General features: G+C 46.5%; 1 protein-coding gene across 1 annotated transcript; it reads right to left on the bottom strand.

The window, feature by feature from the left end:
- Nucleotides 1–1,081: 1,081 nt before the first annotated feature.
- Nucleotides 1,082–10,477, bottom strand: LOC109475138 (kiSS-1 receptor-like). The gene is made up of 7 exons (XM_019775674.1): nt 10,438–10,477; nt 9,438–9,859; nt 4,313–4,436; nt 3,436–3,621; nt 2,397–3,092; nt 1,750–1,968; nt 1,082–1,336 (listed from the first exon to the last, which is right to left on the bottom strand). Exons 2-7 carry the CDS (start codon nt 9,848–9,850, stop codon nt 1,082–1,084), a joined length of 1,893 nt encoding a protein of 630 aa, XP_019631233.1. The 5' UTR covers nt 9,851–9,859; nt 10,438–10,477.
- Nucleotides 10,478–11,178: the final 701 nt, after the last annotated feature.

Genomic DNA, 11,178 nt, shown 5'->3' with positions numbered 1-11,178 from the left:
AGATCCTTACTAATTTGGTGATGCAGGCTTACAAGTACAAAGATGTAGGATTACATCAAAAGACACCAGTGAATATCTCCTAGCTTATCTTGATGTTGGAAACTTTGATCAGCAACTTTGTCAAATGTTTCCCTTGTCATGACATTTAATGATATGTTACAGACTTAACACTGCCATTCAACAGTAACAACAATATATTATTCAGAGACACTATTATATAGGTATGTATATAACACATTTACAGTTAAGTAGTGCATTTGTTGTACAGTTGCAATCAGTTCCAAGTTTGCTGATTACATTAGCATACCTGTCCTTGGTGTTGAACACAACCCATACATAGACAAACATGCCTGTCCTTGGTGCTTAACACAATCCAGACATAGACAAACATTGGTGTACTTGGTGCTGAACACAACCCAAATATAGACAAACAGTCCTGTCCTTGGTGCTGAACACAACCCATACATGCAGACAAAATATGCCTGTCCTTGGTGCTGTATGCCACCCATACATAAACACACCTGTCCTTGGTGCTGAAAACCATCCACACACAGGCTAACATACCTGTCCTTGGTGCTGAACACAACCTGTACATGGACAAACATGCCTGTCCTTGGTGCTGAACACAGTCCATACACAAACGTGCCTGTCCTTGGTGCTGAACACAACCTGTACATGTGTACATGGACAAACATGCCTGTCCTTTGTGCTGAACACAGTCCATACACAAACGTGCCTGTCCTTGGTGCTGAACACAACCCTACATAGAGAAACATGCCTGTCCTTGGTGCTGAACACAGTCCATACACAAACGTGCCTGTCCTTGGTGCTGAACACAACCCTACATAGAGAAACATGCCTTCCTTGGTGCTGAACACCACCCATACATGAACAAACATGCCTGTCCTTGGTGCTGAACACAGACATTCCTGTCCTTGGTGCTGAATACCACACACACACAGGCAAACATAGCCACTCCTTTCTGAAAGCTTCTACTTTTCCCCAAAATTTCAACACTTCACCCATGTCAACACTACCTGTTTCCATGCAATCCAGCTTTGCGCAACTGTCCTTTTGTTGTCTAAACCTCTGTAGTGATGCACATGTTGTTCGGTGCTGTAGCCGTGCTGGTGCGGCCGTAGCTGGTGACAGAGATACGCGTGGACGGCCCCGTGCTTGTGCTCGGCCGGCCGGTCAGCGTGGTCCCGGCGTCGGTCAGTCCACACACCGTGGCCGTGATGTCCAGCTGGCGGCGTCTGGAGGAGTAGCTGGTCAGGAGGATGTCCGGAGTTCCTTGGCGACCGAGGGCTTTCTTCTTACAGCCCGAAGACATTGTCTGAGATGGGAAAAAATGAAATCCTGTGGGTTAGCTGTAGTTTCTTCTCATATTTCCCTCAAATCGACACTGTACCGGCTGTGTACGTACTTTGATTTTTTATTCATATCATTTCATTCAGTATCAGACATCTGACTTGTGTTACCATATTTAGTTAGGGCCCAAGCGTACAATCTATCAGCATCGTAAGCAAAGAATGGCCGTAATGTACAGTCAAAGGGGCATTAAGTAACAAATTTTGCACCAAAAATTGAAATATTTTCTAATTGAAAATCTTCGTGTATTGTAATTCCTAGCATATTTGTGCAATCATTTCACATTCTGACATTTATGGTCAGTGCTAATACAAACAATACGTTTTCCTTCTTTGAAGGTAAACATAAAGAATGGGAAGATCTTGAGACAAGACTCACGTCTTTGAAGCTCTGTCTGAAGTGTCGTGACATGAAGGCGTAGCAGACGGGGTTGACGCAGCTGTTGAGGTACGTCAGCAGGTGGAAGGTGATGTCCAGGGCGTATACCAGCTCGGTGTGAACGTTCACCAGGTTAAACTTGGTCAGGGTCAGCAGGATGAGGCGGGGACCCCAGCACAGGGCGAACACAAACACCACCACCAGCAGCATCCGCAAGATCTGTGCAGGAGAGAAAAAAAACGTGTAGACTTAACCAACTCAAAAAGTCAAAAGTTCCTTCCCGCACCTATATATGGTACATGGGGCGACGTACGTCTCCGTTTCTGTAGCCTTTGGGCCACACAGTTGTGCAATCACTAAAGAAGAGGGCTGGCCCACTGGCATGTGCCACCATTACGTGGTGTGTACGTGTGTTTGACTCTCTTACACTTTTCCAAATATGCTCAGTACTAAGTAGTATGTACAAAATTTGGGGATCAAACTCATGAACTACTGAATGCAAGGCGTAAACTCTACCCACTTGACATGGCCATTGCACCGCCTTAAACATAGACCAAAGACATAAACACGAATGTATAAGGGTGTGAAGTTTTTTTCCCATCATAACTTCAATAAAAAAGATACAACAAAACAATGTGAAGGCTTACTTTAACGCCTTCCTCGTCTGCCAGCACGTGTGTGGACTTGTAGAAGTTTCCGGCCAGGCTGGAGTCCCGTTTCACTCCAACCCGCTTCACCCTCCTCCTTCCGGCCAGCGCCTTGTCTGTCTCCTCTGAGGACGTCCTGGGCCTTCCCCGGCACGACACGGACCTCCGGAAGCTCCACAGCCGCTCCAAGAAGCACCTCTCCCGGACTTCTTCCTTGGAGTGCTGCGGCAGGAGGAGCGGGTGGTCCAGCGTGTCTGCTTCGGTGTTGCGGCGCTGTTCGAGCCGGTCGGGCGTGCGGGAATTCCCGGAAGATGTCAGCACCACGGGAAGGGACTTGTGTTTCCTCACCAGGTCTTTGGATGACTTCCGTGCGGGCATCTGATCCTCATCAGTAGACGTTGGTGTCTCCTCTTCTCCGGAATCGTTTCTCTCTCCAACACGATTTTCCTCGTTTGAAGCTGCGCCTAGTGGGTTGTTAGAATTTCTGGGGCTGAGTTCGTACCCCTTGTTAACCTCTCCTATCCGTAACTTCTGCACCGGTTTGTCTGCCGTCTCGTCGCATGTGGTTGCTGCTGAGAGCTCGGCGCGGATGTGCGGCAATGCCAGGAAATCCTCCAGCGTCTCCTGCCGCACGAACGACCCGCTGTGCTTCTCTTCTGCCTCATCCGCCGTCCCCGCCACCCTCTGTCTGAGTACCTGTAAGGGTGGTGCCAAGTACAAGGTGTTACGTGGTAGCTTAGTCACCTTGGCAAGGTCACTTACCAAAACTATTATATAACTAGGGGACCCAAACTTACACCAGTGAACCCTTATGTCAACAACAATATGCCACCTTAACATCACTTTATCCTTCAACATCCGAGGGTCAGGCCTGAGGGCCAGAGGGAGACCCCTCCGCCGCTGGATAGACGGCCCGACGGAGACACTGAGCGCCCATGGCGACTTGACTGGCCCCGAAACGCCTGCTCCACCTCCCCACGACGCCCCCATAGATTTAGAAGCGGGCGTATACAGTAAAGTAAAGTGACAAGGTCTTCACCTTCCTGCGCCTCTTGAGGATCTCCCTGATGATCCTGCCGTAGGACAGCGCCATGGTCGCCATGGGCAGCACGAAGAGCAGGAGCAGGCCGTAGATGGAGTAGAGCTGGCGGTGTGTGTCGGTGGGCCAGACCTGCTGACAGTGGTACACCAGCTCTCCCGTTCCCCAGTCATACTCCACCAGCGTCTGGAAGGGACAGATTTTTTTTAAATTAAAGAAACAATACAAGGACAGGGACAAAGTGGGGCTGCAATGATTTTCTTCGCAGCCAGGGGCTGAATTGTGATGAGGAGCTTACAATTGGTGGGGCTGAATCGCAAGGGTCTGGAGTGGCCGCCAGCCCTGGTGCGTCTGTATGGTTTTAACCATTCACACCGGGAAGGTACCCTACTCTTCTCGATAACTATGGTGGATTCTTCAACGCGTGTGTAGGATATACCTGTCCCCAAACACGAGACCTCTATTTACTGTCCTAGGCCTATCTGAGGGACGTCCCTGACCAAAGCTAGGTACTCACTTCCACCTGTGTGCAATGAGGAAAGTCGTGTAAAGTCTGTCTATTTGGCCAATGTCTACTCTTTCCAGAAATTCCAGCCGCTTCCGAAGCCTGTTGGAGGCTAAGGTTAGTACTGACCTGAGAGACGAGAGCGGGGCTGGCCAGCAGGAAGGACTAGCTGCTTCCGAAGCCTGTTGGAGGCTAAGGTTAGTACTGACCTGAGAGACGAGAGCGGGGCTGGCCAGCAGGAAGGACTAGCTGCTTCCGAAGCCTGTTGGAGGCTAAGGTTAGTACTGACCTGAGAGACGAGAGCGGGACTGGTCAATGTCTATTGTTTCCAGCCTCTGCTGAAGCCTGTTGGAGGCTAAGGTTAGTACTGACCTGAGAGACGAGAGCGGGGCTGGCCAGCAGGAAGGACACGACCCAGATCGCGGCGATGAGCAGGCGCGCACGCCCCACCGTGAACACGCTCCGGATCTGCATCGGGTGGATGATGGCAAAGTACCTGCAACGGGAAGAGCAAAGAAGCTTAAACCTAAAAGCCTAGCTAGTCTCCACGACATAAAAGTTACTGTGCCCTGATACACTTTAAGGGCACCAGTCTTCGCTATGGCATCGACCGATTTAAAAGGGCAACGACCGTTTACATTACCAGACGGAACTTAACGGAAATAAGCTACAACGGAACGTGCAAAGGTTAACATGGGGATGTAGCAGCTGTGGTTCTGGATGCAGCACCAGATGTGCCTTTAAATTTGTTTTTTTTTATATCACCCATGAATAAATAGAACCAGCCTAATATACAAAACTGTTTTCCGTCAGCCACATCATATTTTTATTCATCTCATAGATATCAGTTTAGTATTGGGGTGGTATAACCTACTATATACGTTAAAAATGACAAGGAAGTTGAATTTGAAAATCCAGTTCTACTGCGCTGAAATCGCGCTGGGTGCTTTTTAGAAACTCAAACTGCGTTGTGTTAAGCTTATGCGGCATATTCAGATATCTATAAGTTTTACTCCAGTTTTACTCCGTTTGTATTACATTACTTTAATCAAATATTGTTTACAAAGAAAGTAAAACGACATTAATCTCAATTTGCACATGGTACTTCACTAAGTAATTCACTCGATGCACGAAAGTCACAGCAAATGAGGCTGATTAACTTCCATATGCCAGGCGTACTTCTGCCCTTTGTCGAACGCCGATAACAGCGCAGAGGCGCCGCGCGCGAATGACGTAGGTTCGGTCTCAAGAGAGGCACAGCTGTAGTTATGGAATCAGCTCCAGATGAAGGTCTAATGACAAGACCTGTGAGAGAGACCTGCGCTACGTGTGGTACGTGAGGAGACGATTGATCAGTCAACATGAGTCATATCTGTATCTGTAGAGCCGCCCTTCAGCACTGCACAAGATCTATAACACCTTAAAGCACGCGTAAAGGTTCCGTTTCTTCACTTGCTCCTACATTTACGCATGTTTTACGGATTTCGTGCATTGCGGCGTAAAGTTTCTGTCACACATGGCCGAAGCGTCCGAACAGGAGTAGGTCGGAAGCAAGGTCGGCTGTGGTTGTCCACTCTTTGGCTGTGCCAGGAGAATGTTTCAAAATGTTTCAAAGATTCGCGTGTTAGACCATCGGCTGGTGTTGTCAGTGGGTCAGTGGGTGTTTAGGGCGTGTTTTTTTATGGGGTGGAGGGTTAAATTCGATGCCTTTCCCGGCCCAAAACAGGAATGCAGGGAATCGAAGCCTTGACCTCTCTACTAGCAGACATAGGTCAATTCAAATCAAGGCGAAGTCAAAGGTAAATCAAGAAATCATATTCAGACTCATTCGTCAAGACAAAGGTTGGGGTCTTGGTCTTAAAGAGGCCTTGAAGTCCTTAAAGATGACCGAACTGTATGTCTCATCACGTACACATGAACAACTCCCAGAAGACAACGTAAGACTATAAGAATCCCTTACAGGTGCCAGGTTTCCCATAGCCTCTACCAGGCTTCGGCAGCGACTGGAAAGAGTTTAAATTGGCCACAAATAACACCAGCTGAGATGGTCCGCTAAATTTGCACCGGGAAATGTACGTATTCTTTTAGTGGACTAACTTCCCTGGCATGGTATCTGTCTATTTGTATAATTTGACCAATTTCTTAGCCTGGGTGCCAGACTGATTCTAGGGACTACACAAGCCCGTTCCTCGGCTCCAGGGCTCACATCTCCCCAAGGAAATTATACCATAGCTCCCTACAGTTAGACACCTTTGATGGCTAACTCTGCGCCTTGAGTGCCATGGGTCTGGCATCCAGACTAGAAATTTCTACTCTTTCCAGCCGCTTCTAAAGCCTGATAGAGGCTACACCATATGAGAGGCCTGTCTCTGGTGTATTTGTGATAACAGAATAACGACTTAAGGCTAATATCAGTCCCCGCTTATATAATTACCATTCCTCGCTAATAAAATAGACCTTTTGCAAATGCGCTAACCTCGCTAGGCTGGTGTGCTTACGTATTTCTCCTTAGTTGATTAATTACTTTCAAGCGTTTCGTTTGCTTTTTGGAATAAAGACACCAAAAACAAAACTCACCAAAAAAGGGGATCTTGTTTTTTTTACCGCCTTGTTTTCTGCACTCAATCGTATTAAATATGGAGGATGTCATCCGTAAAATTGACTTGCTGTGGTCTTAAGGCCGGCGTCCTTAGAAGTCGCTGTTCGTGACTGGCTAATATCAGCCATCCTTTCAAGTATGTTTGCCTGATTTTGCACAGAAAGACTTGCGCTAATGTCTCGTCCCCAAAACTGTTCTATACACGCACGCGTCAGTCAACGTTTGTCACTTATTCTCGAGCACAAGAGCGATCTACCATGCAAAATTCGTGACCCTAGCATGTTCAAATCATGCCGATATTAAACCGAAAGTTCTGCTGCAGTGCCATTCCAAGCTTCCAGGTGGCCCATAATGTACAGCAACTATTTTGAGGTTTCATCAAGACCTACCCACCTACCAAGTTTCGGGACAATCCATCCATACCTTCTTGGCTTCTTGGCTAACCCTACACCACAAACTTCCAAATGCCGCATATGAACTTCCCGGCAATTACCACTATGGAATTATAGCATTAATGACAACCACAATCCGTGATCCTAGCATGTCCGGATCACAAAATTTTATCAAAATCGGAAGCTTAGTACCATATATTCACCAACAGTGCACGAAATCCAACCTTTAAGCACACGTTAAAACATGCGAAAAAGTACACACAAAGAAACGGAGTGTTTACACATGATTTAAGGTGTCCGTAAAAATTGATTTTGTGCAGTGTAGTCTGCCCTACAGCATCAAGGGTCAAGCGAGCACGTTTGGGACAGAATCACGCCGTAACGCCTGACATTTCCACCGACAAACCGTCGGTACATGTTGACCCTAAGGATCGTTGTAAGGTTGATGCATGCAGTTCAAGTCGCCGCGCCTTAGCGAAGATCCCATCTGCGCGCTCATCCCGTCTTCAGAACGCCGTTATCTAGTCACATCACGGCTGGATTACCTGATTCTCCCGGAGATTGTCGGGTAATATTTGCCGCCTTACCTGTGCGATTTAAAAGGATAACTGTTGACGCCTGTGACAGGAATACTGAATTCGTCTACGATTCGGCTGCAAAATGTTTGAAACATTCGGGGGTCGGTCGGGAGGTTCGACCATGGTTCGTTTGTTTTCGCTTGTAGTATAGCAGAACACCAGCCAACCGTTAGGGAGTAAGTCAGCAGTGTTCGGGGCGTTTTTAAGGGTTACATTTGACTCAAATTTAACTCTGATTCGTAAAGAAAGTTAGGCGTGGCTATATCTGGTCGTCAGTTGGGAAAAGGTCGTGAGAGTGTGACAGGGGCTGAAACGGTCGTTGCCATTTGACACAGTCGCTGCCATATCCGAGCATATCGTAACTTAAAACAAGGAGTGCAAATCAGGAAAGCAAAAGGCGCAAGGTTTTTAACATTTTGGTCTCGCACACGCAGTCTCCAGAATGATGAGTTTTCACTGTTCCCGCTTTCCTTCTAAGCCTACATTAGATACAGGGTACGGCGTTAACACACATGTGAAAATGGTTATCTGAAATTGGGTATTAAGGTACTTTCTACACAATCATTAACAATTATCCGCCGGCGTTTCGGTAGTCCTTTTGCTACCTTGCTCGGGGCGATTCCAATTAGTAGTGGGGGGTGAAACCTGCCCTCAGGAGGGCAACAAAAGAACTTCGGTAGCGCTGGCAGATAATTGATAGCTGCCGTGTATAAAGAAGTTGAATACCGGGTGCTATACGAGCCTGGTGGAGCTATAGACAGGTTATTTGAAACGTATCATTTTTACAGTCATGTAAAGATTGAATGCTGCTATCCCGGGCTCCGGGCGCTTATGTGCCAATAACAGGAAAAGGCGACGGAGATTTGAGCTGTCAAAAGCACGTATCTTCGTTTTTTTAATGTTCTTCTATTTTCCACGTTAGAGAGTTCCAATCCAGAATTAAGTCATCCTCTGATTGGGAATGATTTTGAGACCATGCTTGTTACCTCCATGTAAAATGGAGGTATTGTTTTGGTACGACAGTCAATTTTCTGGCCATGTTTGATGTAGTAAGTTAAATGAATCCTATCGCAGAGCATACGGATATCTGTGAGATAACAATACAGACAATGGTTGCTTTTTGTATCGTATTCGTTAGTACATGTAGGCTGGTTCTCGCTATTTATGGGCGGTACCAAAAAATGAAATAAAGAGACGCCTTGCATATCTTGGTTTTGGGCTATTTCAAACTCTTAAAGTATGAAATGATGCCGAAAATGTGTTAAGAAATGGCAGTAAATGTCAATATCAGACAGATATCTTCATCGAGAATATTTTTCTTTTGCTGCCCTGAAATTGCATTGGTTATCTTTTTAAAGTGTTTACCAATGACCAGGTGGCGCAGGGATTTGGTAAAGCGTTTTAGGATGCTGGCCAACCGCCCCTGAGAAGGAAATGACTTTGGGTGCTCTCCAATAGGCTTATGAAGCCATAAAGGGCGTTATCAAAAAGTTTATGAAGCACGCTATCTTGGACAAGTTGCCTTTCATAACTACACTTAAGACTATTGAGGCAATTCTACAATCAGTACATTAAGTGGGAGACGTTAGTACACTTAAGCTTTTGTCTTTGTATTTACATACATGTATATATTTGGTAATGTGTGTGGCGTAATGGTCTGGTGTTTGGCCCAGAATCCATGAGGTCCTCGGTGCGAACCCTGTCATGTCACCGATCTTGTGCCCTTGGGAAAGGCCCTCCACCCAGGTGTAAAATGGGTACCTGGCTTCGGTTGGGGAGGTAAAAGTCGGTGGAAGGAAAGGGTTGGGCTCCACCTTCCAATACCGTGTCATGGACACAGTGGATAACAGCCTACTGCCCTTATATAGTCTCAAAAAAGACACAGATACAGATACTTGTTTAGCCAGTGGAAAATGAGATTGTCTTACCTTTCAATGGAGATGCATGTGAGCGTGAGGACGGAACAGATGACGGACAGAAACTGCAGGAGTGCCGTGGCCTTACACAGGAAGCCGCCCAGCTCCCAGGCCGGCAGGAAGAACTCGGCCGCCTTGACGGGCACGCACAGCGCCACGATCAGCAGGTCCGCCGTGGCCAGGTTCCCCAGGAGGTAGTTGGTGGTGGAGCGGAGCCGCCGGAAACGCGCCACGGAGAAGACCACCAGCACGTTCCCGACGGTGCCGAGAAGGAAGCAGACGGCGTAGGTGAGGATGGTGGGGACGGAGACCGCCAGGTTCTCCAGGATGGCGGCTGCGCCCACGTACGGCTCGGGGACCGTCACGTTCGCACCCGTAGAGTTACTGACGTTCACCCTGCTCCAGTCACTGTCAGAACCCGCCATTTCATTCAGCTGAGACCAAAACGTAAGATACCAATAAATTTACACGTACAGAGCATCGCCAGCGCCTACTCCACAGACGTGCGTGACAAAGCAGACAAATCAGGGCCGCCGAAAAGCGGAAAAAGTCACAGCGCGAAACGACACGACAACCTTGGCGTGTCCCACTCACTGTCACAGCGCTTAGCGGGGTATTATCTGCCGCCACATCTCTAATTGTCGCAATTAATTCAGAAGAAGCTTCTTAATCAGATACATCTCCGAGAAGGTTATCTCTGTATTAAAGTTTCATTTGCCATGTAGGGCGTCAATCTAAAATGATGAACACCGCGCACATGTACGCACTATCAAAACCGAAAGGTTCACTTGAACTAAAGTGGTCTATAATAAAGTATTATCATTATCTAAAATTGCGAAGGACGCTAGGTGATATTCGTTTTGATATCAGTAATTTGTTTTTTCTTCCGTCACACAACAATAAGGTGAAGGAGAAATTAAAAAAATATATATACCAGTAATGTTGCATACATATCAGTAAACCCCACCCTTGCGTTGACACTTGAATAATCGTATAGATCAAAATTCCTCACCTGGATTGAAGAGTTGTGGTGACTGTTCTTGGAATTTATTCTAGTCTTTGGGGACGAGCGTGAACAAGTGACACGAGAGACGGTCGCACGGGGACTTAAACCCGTCTGCCGTGTGTGTTTCCGTGTGACCACTCTTCAATAGTCTTTATATAACATCCCCTGGAATATGGGGACATCGCCAAATATGGTGTTTTTCCACGTGTCCGGTTGTTTTTGCCGGCCTGTGAATTATGTACATGTACATGAGCACGATTTGATATCCTTACCGGTCTACATGTCTGCCGGGCCTGGAAACACTTCAAACAACATAGAATTTAGCCTCTTTATCAGGCTTCTTAGGGAGGCTTCTTTATTTGGACTAATCCCATTGTCTAACAATCACTCATAGGCAACCAGAAAACCCCAAAATGGCCCAGCCAAGAAGTTTTATTAATGTTTTTTTTTGTTTTTGTTTTTTTAGTTCAGATATACAAGAAATACGGAAAATTGACGAAATAAATAACTAATGAAATAATACAATCCAAATTACTTGTCAAATTTACAAAAAATGATAGTAAAAGTCTGCAACGGAATCGACATCTCACGAACTGAGATTGAACTAGAGTTCCGCGATCTCATACCTTCGCCAAATGATGTTAATCTTTATGACTGACAAAGTTTAGATTAGATTATTCCCCCCTGATTTAAGAAATAGGAACCTAATTTTCATGAATTATATTGTTTTATCATAATCTCAACCAA

This window comes from Branchiostoma belcheri, unplaced genomic scaffold (assembly GCF_001625305.1).
Source record: "Branchiostoma belcheri isolate BF01 breed outbred unplaced genomic scaffold, Haploidv18h27 scaffold33, whole genome shotgun sequence".
In the NCBI taxonomy this organism is placed as follows: domain Eukaryota; kingdom Metazoa; phylum Chordata; class Leptocardii; order Amphioxiformes; family Branchiostomatidae; genus Branchiostoma; species Branchiostoma belcheri.
Note: the sequence above shows the minus strand (reverse complement) of the source record. Positions and strands in the feature narration are given on the sequence as shown.

Excerpts from the sequence above, each read along its gene's own strand:
- LOC109475138 (XM_019775674.1), bottom strand. The coding sequence starts at position 9,850 with ATGGCGGGTTCTGACAGTGACTGGAGCAGGGTGAACGTCAGTAACTCT. Across the intron at positions 3,622-4,312 it reads GCCCCGCTCTCGTCTCTCAG|ACGCTGGTGGAGTATGACTG; the intron begins GTCAGTACTAAC and ends TGTCCCTTCCAG. Across the intron at positions 1,969-2,396 it reads CAGACGAGGAAGGCGTTAAA|ATCTTGCGGATGCTGCTGGT; the intron begins GTAAGCCTTCAC and ends TCTCCTGCACAG.